This window comes from Rhineura floridana, chromosome 1 (assembly GCF_030035675.1).
Source record: "Rhineura floridana isolate rRhiFlo1 chromosome 1, rRhiFlo1.hap2, whole genome shotgun sequence".
NCBI classification, from domain to species: Eukaryota; Metazoa; Chordata; class Lepidosauria; order Squamata; family Rhineuridae; genus Rhineura; species Rhineura floridana.
Window position 1 is genome coordinate 138,912,887 of NC_084480.1, and position 20,785 is coordinate 138,933,671.

Here is a 20,785-nt window from a genome sequence, read left to right on the forward strand (position 1 = left end):
TCCCCAAATTTCTATACAGCTCAAAGCAAGTCTACAGGGAGGATTCTGAGGCCTGATTTTTCTATGTTCCCAGAACTCCAGTTTTTTGTTTTTTAAAAGCAAACGGTTGTAACACGACATTGAGCCGCCGGGAGAAGAAAGTCTGCGTGTAGGAACGAAGTCAGTTTTGTCAGGAGAGGAAAACGAGGAGAAGAAATTAGAGCCGAGGGGCCACGGGAGTGCGCGGGGAGGGCAGATCCTCCTAAACACTCCCCTCCCGAGTCCAGCCGGCTCTTTCCTCCTTCTCTGGCCCGCTGTGTTATTTCCTCTTCCTCTCGGCGGGCGGGAGGAGAGAAAGGGAGGTAGGCTGGGCAGGAGGAGGAGGAGGAGGAAGAGACGGCAGTGGCGGCGCTGTGACTACTGAGCGTGTGTGTGTGTGTAGGGGTGACGACGCGGGGAGGGAAATAGACCAGGGAGACCGACGAGATCCGCCGCCGCTGCTGTCGTCGTCGAGCGGGAGGGCGGCGCTAGGAGCTGGCGGGGGCCTGAGCGAGCTTACAGAGTCACCGTGTCACGGCGGCGGCACCCGCCCGCCTGCTCGCTGCCTCCCGGGAAGAGGGAGGGAAGAGAACTGCAGCCGCTACCTCCTCTATCCCGGAAAGGCCTCCCCATCAGTGCGACCGCCGCCTCCTCGCGACACCACCGGAGTCGATTCCCCTCCCTTCGCGCGCTCCCAAGCCGAAGCGAGCCATCCTAAGCTGTGCACAAGGAGGGGTGACTTGGGAGCCCAGGCTAGGCCAAGCCGGGCCCAGGCTGCGGATCCGGTGCCGAACAGCCAAAACCGGGGGGTGGGTGGGAGAGGGGAACTGGAGCCCGGGACGGGCCTGGGCTGGGCCGGGCCGGGCCGCTGCCGCCGTCTTCTCCTCTGAACTAGGATGTCCCGTCATGAAGGTGAGTGTGAGGCCGGTGCAGGCCGGGCCTGGGCGACACAAGCCGGGGGGGGGGAGGAGAGCGAGAGTTGGATCATCATGGCGCCGCCGACGCTGCACTAGGAGTGGTGGTGGTGGTGGTAACAAGTAGGCAGAGAAGCCGGCAACGGAGCCCAGCCCGGGGTAGCAGGAGCTGCCGGCGGCGGCGGCGGAAGAAGGGCGGGCCGGACCTGCTTTGCATTGTCATGGGGCCTGTGTCCGTTACGGCTCCTTTTCGTCCCGGACCAGGAGGTGGCCTGAAGTGCGGCCTAAAACGAGGCCCAGGCTGTTGTGGACACCTCAGCGCCGGGCCTGTCTTTGGCCCCGCCCTAGGGGGGATAGTAGTTATGGGGCGACTGCTGCCCCGTTTTCTGGGGGGGAGGGAACTATGCCCTTATGGCGGGCGTGATTGATATGAAGAAGCGTGGATGAGCGAGCAAGGCCCAGCTGGCAGGGAAAGGAAAGTATTTGTGTTGGGAGATAAAAAGGATGGGTTTTGGGGGCTGGCTTGCACACCAGACAGTGTTAAGGTTTGTTGTGGGGTACGTGGGAATGGCGTACATGGGCTTGAGTACATGAGCTCCCAAACGGCAGTGAGAGTTTGGGAGTTAAGGTGGAGGAGAACTACGTTTTGGTGTGTACATAGGCTTAGTGAGCCAGAAGTAGAGAGAAATCATAAATAGGGCTGGATATGCAAAAGAGAGGATGTTTGGAAAGAAGTGGGGGCCACGCAGAGTGAGGACGAATGTGGTAGTTTCACATTTTGTTGACGGAGGAAAATGGATGTATGTTAAAGTTCTGGGTGGGGTAAACACAGAGTATATGGTGGCGAGAGATTGCCAGCAGTGCTAGTGTGGATGTATACCTGGAGATGAGGGTTATGGACGGGGACTAAAGGCCTGAGAACTACACAGAGGACACTGTGTGCGAGTTGATGTGATAAGGAAAAGGTGTATATAGAACTGTGCTGACGTAAAGCGTGGACATGTGAGAAAGTGAGTTTTGAAGAGGAAGCTGAAATTGGGAACACTAAAGAGTTGGTATGAGGTTCAGGATATACTTCTGGGAATTGTTATTCTTGTATAGCAGAAAAAGGCTTGTATGGTAGCCATGAACAGTAGAAAATAATTGCAAGTTGAGAAAGGATAAGGGAGAGAGATTGCGTAGGATCTAATCTTTGATGTAGATTTGGCTTGTATAATGTGCTTGAAAACACAAATTTTCAAACACCTTTGTTGTAAAGTTGATTGGGGTTGAATAGCTTGTGGGAAACCAAGTTGCAAATGTAATCTAATCTTGTAGGTAGTTCCTTTTCTAGTGGCAAGTAAGAATATGCATCATTCAAGTAGCTGTCTATACTTTTTCTTCAAGCTGCTTCATGACATGTAGGTACATGTGGTCTGGTGAATTCTGTATAGTTATTTACAATGTTGACCAATGTGTGGCCCTCAAGATGTTGCTGAAATAAATAAACTCCCATCAGCCTTAATCGTTGGCAACTTCTGGAGGGCCACATGTTAGCCATCTCTGACTTAAATCTTTCCCTCTTAGATATGTTATGCTGTTTTCATTCTACGGGATCTCCGGGGTAGATTAGCTTTTAATGCTGTTATTAACTGGAAGGGTGGTGTTTAGATTAATTATTGATTGTGGTCCTCATTGTTTTTATATTGTATTTTACTGTGTTATGTACGTCGCCTAGAGTGGCCGTTCATTCGGCCAGATAGGCGACTCATAAATAAAATTTTATTATTATTATTATTATTGCTTACTTGCATTTTGCAATAATACAGAGGACAACTCAGGTGATAGTTCAGTTTGCCTTGTATATTATTTATTGTTGAAGCAGGAGTAAATGGATGATCAATAAACAATAGTGAAAAGAACTGGAAAGTTGAAAAGGTGTGTGGCTAAAAGCAAAAAATGTATGACTAATGGACCGTTTTTGTTTTGTTTCTGTGTTTTGTTGATACTAATTAGCAATAAGATGACCTGCAGAAGTTATCTGTAGTAATGCTTTTCAACAAGCAAGCACAGATGACAGATTTAATACCCAATGGTTATGACATACGGTCGTGGAAATAAATATGCATAGGCATTATCAAATATCCATAAGTTAATGCTAATGAGGAATGAGCAGTCCAGGACAACTAAAACTTTTGTTTTTACAGTGTAAATGTTGCTGAAAGTGTTAACGTTATTTTTTATGAAAACAATCTTCCATCTTTTACTAATGGTGGGTGCCTTTTTGATAGCTGGAATTCCATCAGCTAATGGAATTCCAAATTCCAACTATCAAAAGGCACTACTAACCAATAGTAAAAGATGGAAGATAGTTTTTCATGTTATATAAAGTTCAGGCTTCCATCTTTTACTGTTGGTTAGTGCCTTTTGATAGTTGAAATTCCATTAGCTAATGGAATTTGCTGCCAGATGTGGCAATGACCACAGCTTAAAAAGCTTTACCAGGGAATTTGAGGGTATGTCTATTATGGATCCTCGCTTTTCATAGGCAGTATTGCACTGTATGCAATTCGCTAGGGACCAGATAACTGGGGAGACCTTTTGCCTTTGTGCTCTGGTTTCTGGCTTCCTGCATCTGATTGGTTGCTGTTGAAGACAGGATACTGAACTAGGTGAATCCTTGGTCTGATCCAGCAGAGCTTCTGCTTTTAAGTTAGTGAACAGTAGGTTATTTTACTGTTGTCCTTTTGAGGATGAATGGTTCTTAAATTGTTGTTCAAGGACTACAATCAAGTTGTAAGCAGGCTTAAAGTATAGTAGCAGGATAAAGATCCATTATAGCTGTGCTGATTAAAATTATAACAGAGAGATGCCAAGTACTTTTGAGGTTTATATGTATCCTGTAGATGCCAACTCATCAGAGTTTGAGAGCTCTCCCCTATAAATGGCTGTAATAATAATGGGTTTAAAGGTATTTGCTTAAGTGTGAGATCTTGGAGATTCAGCAAGCACACAATCAACTGGGTGCACAGTATGAACATGTTCTTGTAATTTGTGAACTTCTTTAGTTTTACAGCTTGATCCTGATTTTTACTCAGAAGTCCCAATTCAGTGTTCATAGGACTGCAGCCTTAAAGTCAGTTTTATTTTCTGCAGTGGGATTCCAGTGATGAAAGGAGAGAGAGAATATTTACTTTTTATTAATGGGGATGATCTCAAACTGAGATGCTCTCAGAAAATCTGAAAGAAGTCTGTTATTGTGGAGACTTTTGCAAATTATGGAGGTTATTCAAAGGCAATCTTGTTTTAATATTGGCTGTGTGAGTATTTTGGCTGATATTTTGTCTGTGGCCATTCCATAAGATAGAACACACTAAAACATGATGCAAACACATTCAGAGTTCCTTGACCTTTTGCCTATCAGAAAATGAACATTAGCTATGAAATTCTCTTAGTAACTCTTGTTTTAGTAAGTAATGTTGATTTTCTCATAAGTAGCTGTTTGGACACACTGAGTATCTCTCAGCAAGCAAGTAATAAAGGCAAGTTGAAATAGTTTCTGTGCATTAGACAGTTGAAGTTTCAGAGAACTAAGTATTAATAATCTGAAAAGCCTTGGGTCCCATAATTCAGGAGTAGGTTGACAGGCAGCAAAGCTTTGAGTTTCTCCCAGGGAACAAAAACTAGAGTTCTAGGAAGTTAGTTCACTTAGCTTGTAACTGAACTGACGTAGGATGTGGCATTGGTAACTACTGCAGCACACTAACAACTTATGTAGTGCGCCTGCTGAGATCCATGCTGGTGGTATAGTAAACGGAGGCCTTGATTCTGCAACTAGTTGTACCAAATCTTTGTTGCCTTTCAGTGAAACTGCTTGCCAAACAGTTGTGTTTGGTATCTTTTCCATGCTCAGACAGCAGTGAGTAGATGTGGAGAATTGCCATACTGGATTAGACCAAAGGTGTTATCTAACCAAGCATTCTATTTACAACAGTAGTTGGCCAGATGACTGTGGGACAAACGGCTTGATAGGGACTGCTATCAGAGCCTTTTAATAGAGGTTTGTTTTTAATTCTCTTGGCTGATAATCTGAAAGATCTTTGCTCTATAAATTCCTCTAATTCTCTTTTGAAGTCATTATGCTAGTAGCTACCACATCTTGAAGTAGGTTTGTGCTAACCCTGAGTTCCAATATTTTGAAAGAGAGAAATGGTTGATTCAGTCCACTGTGGGTACAGTGCGTAACAGACTCTGGCTCCCCTACCCACTAATGCATGCACATTCATTGTTGGGCTGTTGCAGGGGATTGGGCTGTTGGAAGATACCTGGGCATGTCCTCTTGAACTCTGTAAAACACTATGAACATTTGATGGTGCTTTATATAAACAATCTATACTTTAACGCAAATTAGGAACAGAGGAGAGGGATGGAAGTGAAGGCAGGGATTAATAGGGAAAGAATATGTTAGCCTGAGGTACAGTAGGAGACTGGGAGTTGTGCCAAAGTCTTCACAGAAAAGCTGTGTTTTGAGGCAGTATTTGAAGGAAAAGAGAGAGGTGGCACCATGCAGATTTTGGAAGGCATTTCCAAGCATCAGAGGTAGCAAGGGAGAAATGCTGAAGTAATTTGAGGGAGCAGAAGATCTTGGGACAGTTGAGGGTAGGAGCAGAATTCATGGGCAGGGATATAGCCATACATAAATCAGAGACAAAGGAGGTCAAGTTTATGGAGTGGTTTGAAGGTACAGGTGAGGAGGGGAGACGTGTACCTCCCACATGACCAGCCCTCCTCCTCCCACTTAGTCAAGAAATGTGGCTCAAATTCCTAGACTCAGCAGAATAGGGAGTGCTTTTGTTTTATTAATATATCCCACTTTACGTTACAACAATAGAAGCAGCATACTATAGGAGTATGAAAATAGATCAAGATAAAATAAAAACACATACATTATAACAGAATGACAGCAATTAAAAAAGCAAACTAAAATTCAGCAAATAACATTTAAAACTATAAAGCATATCATATATTGAACCCACCTAGAATAAAAAAGGCTCTACAAACCATCTGAAAACAGGAGAGGTAGCATGGCAGATCTTCACCAGGAAAAAGTTGACTAGACTTCTTACAGTCTTTGTGCTACCACGGAGGAGGCTCTGTCTCATACAATATACTCATCTATTTTATCTCATATATGGACAGGATAGAGAGCATGGCTTCAAGACTGATCTTCTAAAGTCTGAGCAGGCAGTTTTTTGGTGAACCTGTCCTAAACGGTTTAGGGTTTTAAAGTTCAGTATCAGCACTTGCGCCCAGAAACAAATGGACAAAGTGAACAGATGGAACAACTTTGGTGTTATCTGGCACTCAAAGATCAAAGCCTTTAATATTCTGTCAGCAGCATTTACTCTGAAATTTATATACTTTAAAAAAGGCAGCCTCATGTAGAGAGTATTTCAGTAGTGGAGACAGGAAGTGACCAGGACAGGATAACAGGCAGTAGGTTAATCTTCTCCAGGAAAGATTGCAGTTGATGAACCAGCCAGTGCTGGTAAAAGGCACTCCTCACTGCCACCTGCGTATCTGGGAAATGATGGATCAAGCTCTTGCCTGCTGCTTTAGGGGGAATGCATCCATCTTCAAAACAAGTTGAATATCCTTATCCAGAAATTCTGACCAACAGTGTTTCTGTCTTACCTGGATTAAGTGTCATCCAAGTGTCACTTGTTCACTGCCATCTACTCCTGAACTAATTCTAGGCAGCAGTTTCTTGGCATTCATTACCTTCATGGGAAGATGGAAACAAGAGGTAGAGTTATGTGTCGTCATGGATGATCTCTCCCAGCAGTTTTGTCTAGACGTTCGAAAGCAGGGGAAATAAGGTGGAACCCTGAGAAACCTGCAGATCAAAGGCCATGAAGTAGAACTGCAGTTTTTCAAAGCTGCTTCCTGGGATTGACCTTTCAGAGATGAGCAGAACCATTTCAAAACATTACCCCAAATTCCATACCTTCAAGGAATCCCAAAAAGATTCTAATTATCAGTGAATTTATAGTCATTGAAAGGTCCAGGAGAGTCAGCAAGTTCACCAGCATAGGAATCTACAAGGGTGACAGAGGCAACTTTTCTTCCAAAATGCGAGATATGGGATTTGGGCATAGGCTTTCCATTCTCAGTAACAGATTAGTGTGATAAACAACTGTATGTGTGCTAAAGGGTGGGATGAAGAGCACCAGGATGTCCTGTGAGATTCCTCTGTGTGGAGGCGATGTACCTGTCTTCGGACAGGTTTAAAAACAGAACATTTTCTTCATATTTGCTCTTTACATCATATAATAGTCTTTTATTTTCAGCCTTTTTTCTAATAAATTTAACATTGAATTTGTCTTTGTTTTGTGGATGCCATATAGTGAGTAGACATTTTTCAGTGACCTTTGAATGTACTCTCAAGATATTATTCCTGGTTAGTCTTGGCTAGGAATGGAGGAGGAATCTGTTTTAAACTGATTTATGCATGAAATTTGGAAGTTCCAACTCAATTGAGCTTTGCCCACCATTGGGCCACATCTTGCACTGAGTGCCCACTTATGTCCAAGCTGCTCCTGCATTGTCTGTTTTTGCCTATAATTAGTCTTCATATATGCACATGCAAAGATTATATATAATATGTATAAAAGAGTCAAGCCCTATGTGGTATGTGATTTCTGCAGCATAACTTTATAAGTATTTTTATACATTTATGTGCATTGCTATATGTATTTGTTTATGTGCTTGTTACTTTAAGAAACCTGGAGTATTAATACATATAATTTTTCATTTAATATACATATTTTCAGAAAATTCCATCCCTGATCTTGGTCAATTTCAGTTTATATGTTAATTTAGGATTTCGTGTCCCAGTGTGAATCACTTTGTGCTTAAGTTGAATCTCATTTGGCATTCTTTAGCTTATCACAATATGGAGGCATCCTATTTGAGTTCTTCAGTTTGCTTTGAAACTTGACTATCATGCTGTTCGCTCCAGCTCGCATTCTGTGCATAAACTAGCATTTGCCAAGTATACAATGTTGGGCTTTCACCATTTACTTCCCTCTAGTGTGAAAATTATTCATGTATCCCATCCTTTAGTTTTGTGTAACTAGTTACTGTTCTGTAATACCCATTCCCTTAGGTTTGCTTAAGAGCATTTATTAAGAATCAAAGTGTTTTTGAAAGCCCAAGCATAAAATATCAAGGCCGTATCTATTCTTCACATCCTCAAAGAATCTTAAAAAGCTGGTGAAGCAAAATTTCCGTTTGGAGAAATAGAAGTGGACTGCCTTCAAGTCGATCCCTACTTATGACTACCCTATGAGTAGGGTTTTCATGGTAAGTGGTATTCAGAGAGGGTTTACCATTGCCTCCCTCTGAGATTAGTCCTCCTCAGCTGGCTAGGGCCTGCTCAGCCTGCCACAGCTGCACAAGCCAGCCCCTTTCTTGTCCGCAACTGCTAGCTGGGGGGCAGCTGGGTCCTTGGGACTATGTAGCTTGCTCACGGCTGCACAGGTGGCAGGGCACATAACCCCTGAGACACTCACTGTGGGGGTGATCTTTAGCTGGCCCTTGACACCCAGGAGACGCGAGTGGGGATTTGAACTCACAAACTCTGGCCTCCCAACCAGACTCTCCTCTGCACTGTGCTACAGCCCACTAATTCTTTTTTAGCAAAAGATTATTCTTCTATATAAAACATGGTATCCTTAATTTTACTTTCCTCTAATTTATCTGATAGATACATAATGTTCTGAAACTGTCTCCCCGTTCCAAAAAACCTTTCTTTTAAAGTTATGTTAGATGGACTACCCTTCAACCCTTTGGCAAGGAAGCAGATTTAAGCAACAAGTTACAAATGGTTTGTTTTTAACAAATCTTTCTTAAAATTACTATTGGATTGGATTAATGCCATCTGACCCTAGTGACTTATTTCTTTGAAATTTGTCATTTCTAAAGCTTCATCCTTTTCCACCTTTCACTATGAGACCTGTTTGGAAAAGATGGTTTATTTGTGACCATCTTTCTAGTATCTTATTTAGTAAATAATGATGCGGATGACTTAGTTCATTTCTCTGCAATTTCCCTTCTTTTGTACTCCTTTTATACAGTTGTCACCTCCTGGTCCCACTGCCTCTTTGATGGGATTCCTGCTACTAATGTGAGATTCCTCTGTGGAGGCGATGTACCTGTCTTCGGACAGGTTTAAAAACAGAACATTTTCTAGCCCACAGTTTATTTATGTCCCTCTTGGCTTGACTTATTATAGTTTTATATGTTGCAGATTCAAGCAGAGTCCCCTTGGCTCTGATTCTTGAGTTAGCAAGTGGAATCATTAGTGGCCTTCAGTAGGTGAAACTAAATTTTCACATCTTTTGTTGCAAGAACAAAATCTGTGCATGTATCCTACCAGGTTGTGGGCATATTACATATTGAAATACACAGGATGTGTATGTCTTGACATTTTTCCTTTGATGCAGTTTGGATTAGCAATTGAACTATTAATGAATTCTATTTATCAGTAGCTAATGGCATGCACTATACTTTGAACCATTATACTTGCTAAATGTCTGCCGTGGAAGGGATGTGGAATATCATGGTTGTACATATCTAATGATCTGTGCAGAACCAAGACTTAATAATTTGACATTATTTTTTTAGTCTTTGCTGCCGCCTCTGAAGACCTTATACCCACAGTAGAAGTGGAAGCCTAGCAGTGTCAGAGATGTTCCTGATTCTGATTCTTGCCAGCTGTGATTATCGGGAATGCTGTGAATTGACATCTTAAATATACAAAATCATGGGTAGTTTATGAACTGAGTTATAGGATAGGCACGAGTCCTCTTTTGTACATTGCATTCAGTCAATAATGCATGCATATTTCAAGATTTCTTCCACTACTATGATGACTAAGTGTTTACCTTAATCAAATGAAAGCTTGCAAGTCTTATCCCATCAGTAATATTTCAGAGCTGTGTATTGTATTATACACCTGACACATAGTTGAACTGTGGGGTTTTTCTTGTGTTGCTTGACATCTTGAAATATGTAAGTCTAATTGCATCCTAGATCATAGGCCAATTTCATTATCTTTTGAATACTGAGACACCCTTGTTTCTGAACTAAAATTGGAGGTATACATTCTTGCAGCTAAACATGTATAAGGGTAAGAGTTGCCTTTCATGTCCCTGTGTTTTTGCATGAGACCCTGTTCTGTGCTTGCCTCCTGATTGGAAAGAGGCCAGTCCAGACCAGTGTTCCATGCAAAGGGGCAACAGGCAGAAAACTGAGGATTGGTAAGTCTGCTTCATCTCTGTATTGGGCATTACTGAATGATCCAACAATATTGATTTAAAGAGTGGGTAGAATTACTTACCCTCACTGAAAGGTGATTCGAAGGATGCACGGCCAAAACAGTCAATGATGTAGCTACACAGTGAGCAGCCTGCTTTGAAGGAGCAATGTTGAATACACAGGAGGCTTTAATTAGCTTCTTGCAGCAAAGTAGTGGCTCTCTTGCAGCACACTGGTGTGCCCAAGCCCACAGTTTAGGAATTAATATCAGAGATCATATTAAAAACCAACCAAAATACTTGGTAAACAAATTTACATATATGCAAATATTAAATGTAAGCAAGAAGGGTTTTTTTAATGAAGAATTTTGGTTATTAAAAAAATATATACCTGGATACTGAAGAAAAGTTTAATATTACATCAGTGAAAACAACATAACCATAACTCTGACTATTTACAGTCAGTCATGGCTTTGTAACTGGTTTTGTGTCATGGTATATGATACATTTGGTCTTTTCCACTTTTTTTTTTAATAATATGGAACCTCATACATCTCTTGGTTCCTGTTCCTGCTTGAACTACCTTGTTATTTTCAGTGCAGGGACTTGACCCATACCTATACAAGAGAGTTTATGCAGATTTGATCCTGCTCTTGGAATGAATGACGGAGTTTTTGTACACAGTTCTTTGGATTAGGACACACATTTCCATGCTTGTCCAGGACAAGTATTGGGAAGGGTTTACTTCCTTGTGGAAAGGCCTCTGGCCTAGCAGGCTAACTTAAAAATTGCCTTCTACCAGGGAAGAGACTTTGCTTCCTTCATGCCTTGTGCAGAAACCAAGCAGACTGGTAGAGGAGGAATGGAGCAATCTGACCCTTTGTCTACCACCCCACTCTCACCTGTGTGGAAATCCTACCAGGTGAGTGGTTAAATACAAGGCAGACAGAAAATGACCACTTTTTAGACCACTTTTCTAAGCTTTTATGTGATCAACTGTGCAAATATCATAAACTAAGAAAGTGATCCTGGATGTTTTCTCTCTTGCCTGGGTTCAGCAGTATGCAAGTGCAGAAACAATGTTGGTTGATCTTTTTACAACAGCTAAGAGCTGGAGAGGTTCTGTGGGATTGTCTTATTTTCTTCCCTCCAGCACAAATCTCTCCCTCCCAATTTAACTAGTTGAGTGTTAAATTTGCCACTGATGTTAACTGGTACTGAGGTTAAATAGGGTGCCGTCTTAACCAGAACTTGAAACCATCTTCAGAAGCTGGTCTCAAATCTTGAAACCAAAACAATTCATTTGAACATTTCTAGCCCATCTTCTCTCTACATTGAAAGTGGTCCAAGTATTGTAGTATTTGCATAAATAGTTGATTATTAAAATGTAGCACATTAATGGGAAAATACAGATAAACATTTATCATGAAACATCTTCAGCATTTATATAGAACAGGGTTGATAAAAATAAATGGTTTTTAAAAAAAATAAAAAACCAGATTTCAAAAATTTAAATCAGATTTCAAAATTTTCTTAAAACAATTAGTAAAAAAAGAGCCTAGGTCAAAGATATAATCATGAATACTAATTCTATGAATATGTTAACAGCAGTTTATGGCGATGGGAGATAACCCGATTAGTCCTATTCTGCAGGTGGTGTGCATGAAGTGCATGTGCTCTCTCTCAAGACCTTGCCTCTCTAAGTGCAAAGATAGAGATGTTCAGTGAATAGATAATTTGGGGAGATGGAGCAGATCTGAACAAGGAGGAGACCGCTGAAGTGGTAATCCAGCTCTTAACAGCAGTAGCTTCTTCTGCAGGTGTAGAGAGATTTTTTCTTCCTTTGGACTAATTCATTCTAAACTGGGGAATAAGTTGGGAACTGAAAAAGCAGGAAAACTTGCATTTCTTTTCCAGACAATGAACAAGGAAGACAAAGGTGAAAAAGAAGATTGAGTTAACTGAACCACCCAATATTTTAAGTTTCTCATGTTGGTTTAAATTGCCTAAATTATATTTTTTAAAGAATTTTACATTTATCTAAAAACTGAAATACTTAACCATTCAAAAATCCATGTGCATATTTTGTTAATGTTATTGTTCGTTGAAGAAGAAAACTAACCAGAAGAATAACAATTTTACAGCATTAGTACAATTTAAAAGCCTATTTGGTGGTTGTCATTCTGGTACATCATGACAAAATACTGTGATTACAGTCATAGAATCATAAAATAGTAGAGGTGGAAGGGGCCTATAAGGCCATCAAGTTCAGCACTCTGCTCAATGCAGGAATCCAGTTTAAAGCATACCTGACAGGTGACTGTCCAGCTGCCTCTTGAATGCCTCCAGCATCAGAGAGCCCACCACCTTCCCAGAAAATTGGTACTATTGTCATACTGCTCTAACAGTTAGGAAGTTTTTTCTGAAGTTCAGCTGAAATCTGGTGTCCTGTAACTTGAGACCATTATTCCATATCCTGAACTCTGGGATGATTGAGAAGAGGTCCTGGCCCTGCTCTTTGTGACAGCCTTTCAAGTACTTGAAGAGTGTGATCATATCTTCTCTCAGTCTTCTTTTCTCCTAAGACTAAACATGCCCAGTTCTTTCAATCTCTCCTCATAGGGCTTTGTTTCTGGTCCCCTAAACATCCTTGTTGCCCTCCTCTGAACTTCTTCCATTTTGTCTGCATCCTTCTTGAAGTGCTGTGTCCAGAACTGGACACAGCACTCAAGATGAGGCCTAACCAGTGCTGAATAGAGGGGAACTAATACTTCACACATTTTGGAAACTATACTTCTGTTAATGCAGCCTAAAATAGCGTTTGCCTTTTTTGTAGCCACATCACACTCAGCTTGTGATCAACAGCAATCCCAAGATCTTTCTCGCATGTAGTATTGCTGAGCTCATCTTATAACTGTGCCTTTGGTTTCTTTTTCTTAGGTGTAGAACTTTGAACTTCTTGTTGTTACATGCCTTTTGGTCGATTACGACTTATGGCAACCCTATGAATCAGCGACCTCCAATAGCATCTGTTATAAATCACACTGTTCAGATCTTATAAGTTCAGGTCTGTGGATTCCTTTATGGAATCAATCCATCTCTTGTTTGGTCGTCCTCTTTTTCTACTCCCTTCTGTTTTTCCCACCATTATTGTCTTTTCTAGTGAATCATGTCTTCTCATTATGTGTCCAAAGTATGATAACCTCAGTTTCATCATTTTAGCTTCTAGTGATAGTTCTGGTTTAATTTGTTCTAACACCCAATTATTTGTCTTCTTTGCAGTCCATGGTATCCGCAAAGCTCTCCTCCAACACCACATTTCAAATGAGTTGATTTTTCTCTTACCAGCTTTTTTCACTGTCCAACTTTCACATCCATACATAGATATCGGGAATACCATGGTCTGAATGATCCTGACTTTAGTGTTCAGTGATACATCTTTACATTTGAGGACCTTTTCTAGTTCTCTCATAGCTGCCCTCCCCAGTCCTAGCCTTTTTCTGATTTCTTGACTATTGTCTCCATTTTGGTTAAAGACGGCGGCAAGGTATTGATAATCCTTGACAAGTTCAATGTCCTTGTTGTCAACTGTAAAGTTACATAAATCTTCTTTATGTCATTACTTTAGTCTTCTTGATGTTCAACTGTAGTCCTACTTTTGTGCTTTCCTTTTTAACTTTTATCAGCATTCATTTCAAATCATTCCTGGTTTCTGCTAGTAGTATATCATCTGCATATCTTAAAGTACTGATATTTCTCCCTCCAATTTTCACACCTCTTTCATCTTGGTTCAATCCCGCTTTCCATATGATATGTTCTGTGTATAGATTAAACAAATAGGGTGATAAAATACACCCCAATCGGTTTCTTCATATCCTTTCCTTACAGTAGCCTCTTGTCCCAAGTATAGGTTGCGCATCAGGTCAGTTGGATGCTGTTGCAGCCCCATTTCTTTTAAAGCATTCCATAGTTTTTCATGATCTACACCAGTGTTTCCCAACCAGTGTGCCTCCAGATGTTGTTGGACCACAACTTCCATCTTCCTGACCATTGGCAATGCTGACTGAGGCTGATGGGAGTTGTGGTCCAACAACATCTGGAGGCACACTGGTTGGGAAAGGCTGATCTACACAGTCAAAGGCTTTGCTGTAATCTATAAAGCACATGGTGATTTCCTTCTGAAATTCCTTGGTCCGTTCCATTATCCAACGTATGTTTGTGATATGATCTCTGGTGCCTCTTCCCTTTCTAAATCCAGCTTGGACAACTGGCATTTCTTGCTCCATATATGGTAAGAGCCTTTGTTGTAGAAAACTTTGAACTTATCCCTGTTAAATTTCATTCTGTTGTTTTCAGTCCAATGCTCCAGCCGATCAAGATCCCTTTCCATTTTGTTTCTGTCTTCCAGGATATTAGCTATCCCTCCCAATTTTATATCATCTGCAAATTTGATGTGTATTCTCTGTACCTCCTCATCTAAGTCATTGATAAAAATGTTTTTTTTTTTACAATAATTTTTATTCAAATTTTCATAAAACATACAAAACAAAATCATAAAACATTCAAAGACAAAAAACAAAACAAAACAAAAATGATTAAACAAAAAAATAAAATATTGACTTCCCATTTGTCGCAGATCAAATCAGTTATAGGTCTACAATATATAACAATCCTGTCTCTTAAATTATATTATAAAATCACTTTCCTCCAGTAGTTATCTTAATTAATCATCAAATCTCATAAACATTACTTTATTCTTTCCACAAAAAGTCAAAGAGAGGTTTCAACTCTTTAAGAAATATATCTATCAATTTTTCTCCAAATAAACATGTCGATTAATCCATCTCGTTAATAATAATAATAATCTTATTGTCATAACCATAGTCCAAATAAACATATCGATTAATCCATCTCATCAAAATCTGTTAGGTCCAATAATTTCAATAGCCATTATTCCATTATCCATATTAATTCCATCTTCCATCTTCAATAGTCCTGTTAAGTCCAGTAATTTCAGTGTCCAATCTTCCATTATCAGTATTCCATAATAATCTTGCTGTCATAGCCATAGTCATATAACAAGAGTCTGATGGGAATTTCCTCTATCCCAAATATTTTCTTGCCATCAATTCTGAATAAGTTGCTGAAATACTGTTGTAAAGTCATATCTCTGTTCTTCTTTTTTACAGAATGCACTGGCTCATCTCTTGAGAGTTTTTCCATTGTCACATGGCTGCAGTTAATTCCATAGATTTTCTCTATATCTAGCTCCATCACATCATTCCAGTCCAGAAGATTATCCAAGCCATTGATAACTTTATCTCTAATATCTTCATTAATTTCTTCAGAGATAACGTTAAATTCCAAACAGTAGATTTTATTTCTAAAATCCATAAACTCCAGATCTTTTTCCAATTCCACATTTGTTCCAATCTCCAGGGCTTGTATCTTCCCTTTATTTTTTCTTTTCTCATCTCTGATCTCATTCTCCTCTCTCACAGGATCCCCTATTTCTTTAAGCTCCTGCGTCATTTTGCTCAGTTCAATTTTCAGCTCCTTACTGCCCTGTCGCAGGGTTTGTTTCGTTATCTCAATCTCATCCATTATTTTCTGAAACATAATTACTTCCAGATTCTCAGCCACTTTCTTGATTGCCATTTTTAAAACCACGAAAACAAAACAAAACAAAAATAAAGAAGAACCACTTCTTATTTCAGCAACAATTGGGTTAATATTCCAGGCTTGATGACATCACAGTATAAACAGAGCAGCCTGCCTTATCTCTCTATGTTCAAGAATACAAAACAAATTTAGTTCCCAGCATCAAAACAGTTAGTGGCGTCGTGAAGAAGCAGATTCGTCAAAATAAAATAGACCAAAAAGAGAATAGTCCCAGACAATATAATGTTCCTCGGAATAGAAATCCCTCTTCTGTTTATATCTTTAGAATGCACTTCCAGGACAGCTTTTTGCAATAGAAACAGAGATAAGCTGTTAATTTCGTGAATAACAGAGAAGAGTTATAGCTCACCCAGAAGTTCTTTAAAGCTGATTCATTTGACAAATCTCTTTTTGCTGCAACAATTTAAACCAAGTAAAAGAAATAATAGAAAGAAGGGTGCTTGCCTGTTAGTCCGTTTTCTCTTTGAAGAAAAGATAAACGTATCGCATTAATCAGATAGAGCTTGTTCGGAAGTCCGTCCGGCATTGCTGGCTGGACCTTTTCTCATAAATTAATGAAATCCAGTCCTCCCAACAAAAACAGGCTTTTGAGGTTGATCTCTACGTTTCTCCCTGCCCGGGAGAAATTTCATCAGTCAAAAAAAAAATGTTCTGACTGATTTATATCTGAATAAGCTTCTTCTGCGGCGGGAGCCCGTCTCAAAAGCAGGCACAAGCGAAGTCACCCTTCCCGGAAGTCAGGTCATTGATAAAAATGTTGAAGAGCACCAAGATCAAGCACTGTGGTACCCTGCTTGTTACCTCCCCCCAGCTTGAGAAGGAACCATTGATAAGCACCCACCTGATAGTTGTTCCATCCAGCTCACATTTAGCTATCTTGCTAATCTGAATATCATGGGGCACTTCGTCAAAAGCACTGAAGTTGAGTTAAGTCCACAGCCTTCCCACAGTCTGCCAGGGAGTTTACCCGAACAAAAAATTAGGTAAAATTAGTCTGACAAGATTTGCTCTTGATAAATCCACGTTGGCTTCTAGTAATCACTGCTTTGTTTTCAAGGTATTTATAGACCGACCACTTTATAATCTGTTCCAGAATTTTCCCAGGGATTGATGCCAGGCTGACTGGTCTGTAGTTCCCAGGTTCCTCCTTTTGCCCTTTTTGAAGACAGGGACAACACTGGCCCTCCTCCAGTCATCTAAACAACTGAACAGTTGGAGATGGGTCATCTCATGAATGTCTTCACAAGTTCTTTCTGCTTTAGTACTAAAACGACCAAATTTTCATCCCAGTTTTGATTATAATTAATTTGAAAACAATCCAGAATAATTGCTTAGTGTGTACCTACCTTCGAATGAAACCTACATCTCTGAATATGTATTAAGGTTATATTAAACAATAATGTACTTCTACTAAAAACGATTGAAAAGAAGATTCTGATATTCCCCGATACAGAAATATAATTTCGGACTCCAGAAATGAAGTCTTTGTGCAGAATTACGCTACAAACTTCATAAAGCTGTTTTGAAGCAAAGAGTAATTTGTGCTGATATAGACGTTTTATATAGTTTGCATCCATTTTTGGTATCATCTTTTGAAGAGACAAGGTGTAGTATAGTCTAGTGAGGTCAGGTGAGCAGAGCAGTCCTATGCTTACCTTCTGCAGGGTCCTGAGATACGCTGCTGCTGTGCTGATCGGATGGCTGCCATATACAATACAGAGCTAGTGCATTTGGAAGGGGGCAAGGGGAGGGAGGATTGGCATATTGAGGAGAACGGTAGTCTCTTCCTGGTTTTTTTTACTTCCATCAGCCAAGGGGCCATTCTCTCTGGTTACTTATTCACATTATTTATTTATAAATATATTTGTATACCGCTATTTCATTTAAACACATCAAAGTGGTTTACAACAAGCAAAAAAAAAAAGACAGGAAAACCAATAAAATACAATAAAAATAAGGTCAATTATTATGCAGGTGATGTCTTACAGGGGCAGCTAATGGCGTTTCTCTCAGACCTTCCCAGAGGCTCTGTGACTGTAAGGGGTAAGAAGTACCTAGCAGTTGGCCTTAATTGGAGAGATTCCAAGTGACCCTGGAGAAGAAAGACACCACTACCAGAACATTAAAAACAACAACAACACGTCTCTGGCAATACTGCTGCAGCCCACCAATTGGAGACTAGGCTGGTGATGATGTCCGTATGCCCACAAAAGCAATCAATGAATTCATTGTGATCAGCACATACCTTTGTGTCATCGTAAACACCCAGGATGATACCAGAGGACCCCCTCTCCATGAGCCTCAGTGACAGAGTTAGCGAAAACCCCAGTAATGCTAGGCGCCAGGTAACTCTAGGGGCAGGCATTCCAGTTTCCTTATGCTCCTCCCAAGCACTGTTTTGGAGCACAACATGCACAAAGGGATGGGAGGAAAAGACGCAGAACAGAATACTTGCATAGCTCCATGGGCAGAGTACTTGAAGAGAACATGTACAGTCCTTCTGGGATGGGTCAAATACCTACCAAGGGAAGAAAAGACTCAGCCACAGGAAGGGGCCAGGACACGCAACAAGGACAGACATACAGTGACTCCTGGTGCCTTCAGATGCATTGTGAAAGAGAGAGGAGTTAAAGCCCTACCAGGGGAGAGGAACAACATGGTGCTACTCATCTTTTGCGTGCCTGGAAAAGTCCAGTCATTTCTTTATTTCAATATATATATAGGCCACCTTTCAGGATTTAACCCTCCCAAGGCAACTTTCAACATAATTGCAAACATAAAATCCATGCATAATGTAATTACGAACCATAAAACCACAATCTGTAAAACACTAAATCATCATAGAAGGAGCAATAGAATAGTATATAAACATATAGTATATAGTATATAAACAGTGTCAACAGAAACTACTGGTTTCTATGTGAACAAGGCAGAGACAACAATAGTTAAATACAAAACTATTAAAATTTCAAGTAAAAGCAGTTCATAAAAAAACCAGGGCTGTGGAGTCGGTACACCAAACCTTCCACTCCGACTCCTCTATTTTTCTACTGTCCGACTCCACCCAAAATTGCTTCTTGTCAATCAAAATTTATTTGGAAGTCGGAGTCGATACATTTCTTCTGACTCCAACTCTGACTCCGACTCCTCCCAAAATTGCTTCCGACTCCGACTCCACCCAAAATTGCCCCCGACTCCACGACTCCGACTCCACAGCCCTGAAAAAAACAAAAAATTTCAGGGCTCGTTTAAAAAGTCACCAACATAGAGGCCATACATCCTATGTGGGGATAGGGTTCCACAAGCATGGGGCCACCCACTGAAAAGGCTGCATGTCTACATGTGTCTACAGTCATGTCAGACAGAGCCGGGCTCTAGTCTGTGAGCCACAGTAGCAAACAGCAGTGACACACATCTTGTGGCATTTTTCTTTTCCCTAGCCGCAGGGCCAGGAGCACATGGGCTCCAGGAGGAGACCTGTTCTTGTAGAACAACTTACACCTTGGAAATCTTTGCCCAGGGGATAGTCCGCACACTAGGAATGGGAAGAAGACTGTTGCTATCCAGGTACTACATGGGCAGCCAGCTCCTTTAGTGCCCCCGCATGTGACCAATCTACCTCCTTGCTGTTTTGCTTTATAGATTAGCCATGCCGGATAGCATCCCAGCAGTACTTACTTCTCTGAGCCTCCTTCTCCCAGCTTACTGCCCCATACATTCTGGCAGCAGCACCTATCCTATGTGTTAACCCTGAGATGCATGCCCCCTCACTTTCTAGAAAGCCTGACTAGACGGAGGTGAGGTCTCTGCCACTGAGTCCATCGAGCTCCCCGCCATGTTGCTTTTACAGTCTAATCCTGAGGCTAGCTGAAACCATATCAAACCGGGGGGGGGAGAGATCCTTATCTGCCATTTGATAGTAACAAAGAAACAACACACATTACTGTGAGTTAGTTATGTACTTGTTGTCTGAAGTAAATTTAGAGGTCCCACAATACCGGAGGCAGTGCTCTAAAAGGCTGGTTAATGAAGTTTGGCAGGTAGCTCTGTCTAATCATTTAACACATTGGGTTTGGAGGGCAAGGTGTCAAGGAACAGAAGAGAATTTTTTTAGAGATCTCAGGTTTATTTTGTTTGCATATATAAATGGGTGGGAAGGGGAGATTTGGCCACCTGACTCTCAAGGGTCATTTTGGAGAGATGTTTTGCATTACCCGAAAGCAGAGATGCTTATTTTTGCTATATGCTGTTTTTAATCGATGACACAAACCATTGTACTTAACTGAAAGTTTGTTATATTGTTGAAACATTTATTTATCAGCATCTAGGATGGATGCCAACTGCTCATCCCAGCAGTGGTCCTGTGCCTCAGAAGTGGCTTGACATACAGGGTAGCAGTTGCAGTGATCCTTCTGCCACCAGCTCCATGCCTTTAGTATAATGGTCCGTCTTGGAACTTCCTGGTTGCATGAAATGGGGTGAGGAATGAATCCTTTTCCAGCAGAAAGATGTGGAAGACTCTGTTCCCCATTGGAGGGCAAAAGCATTGAAGCAGTACAGTTCAGACAAGACATGGTATGCCAAAAAAAATTAGTTTAGTGGTGGAGAAACATGGGTGGCAGTTGCAGCAGCTCTTTATTACAGCATATATTCCTTTCCTTCATTGGTTACCTGTGTGGAATGCTTTGTCCTGGTACTCCTAGTTGTTATGCCCCTTCAGTTGCTGGGGATCTAAGAGGGGGAAGTGTTAGCAATGTTCAAAAGACATGCTGCTGCTAATAGACTGCCTTCAAGTTGATTCTGACTTATGGCGACCCTATGAATAGGGTTTTCATGGTATGCGGTATTCAGAGGGGGTTTACCATTGCCTTC

General features: G+C 41.0%; 1 protein-coding gene across 2 annotated transcripts in view; it reads left to right on the forward strand.

Annotated features, from left to right (window-relative positions):
* Positions 1–274: 274 nt before the first annotated feature.
* The window catches only part of KCMF1 (potassium channel modulatory factor 1), a 56,326-nt gene continuing 35,815 nt past the window's right edge, over positions 275–20,785 (forward strand). Inside the window, exon 1 of one of the 2 annotated variants that reach the window (XM_061633768.1) lies at positions 275–930. In XM_061633768.1, coding sequence (XP_061489752.1) covers positions 915–930 — 16 coding nt within the window. In that variant the 5' untranslated portion in view covers positions 275–914. Of the gene's footprint in view, positions 931–2,310; positions 2,333–20,785 lie in introns of those variants that run through there. The other variant, XM_061633778.1, reaches the window with a different exon arrangement.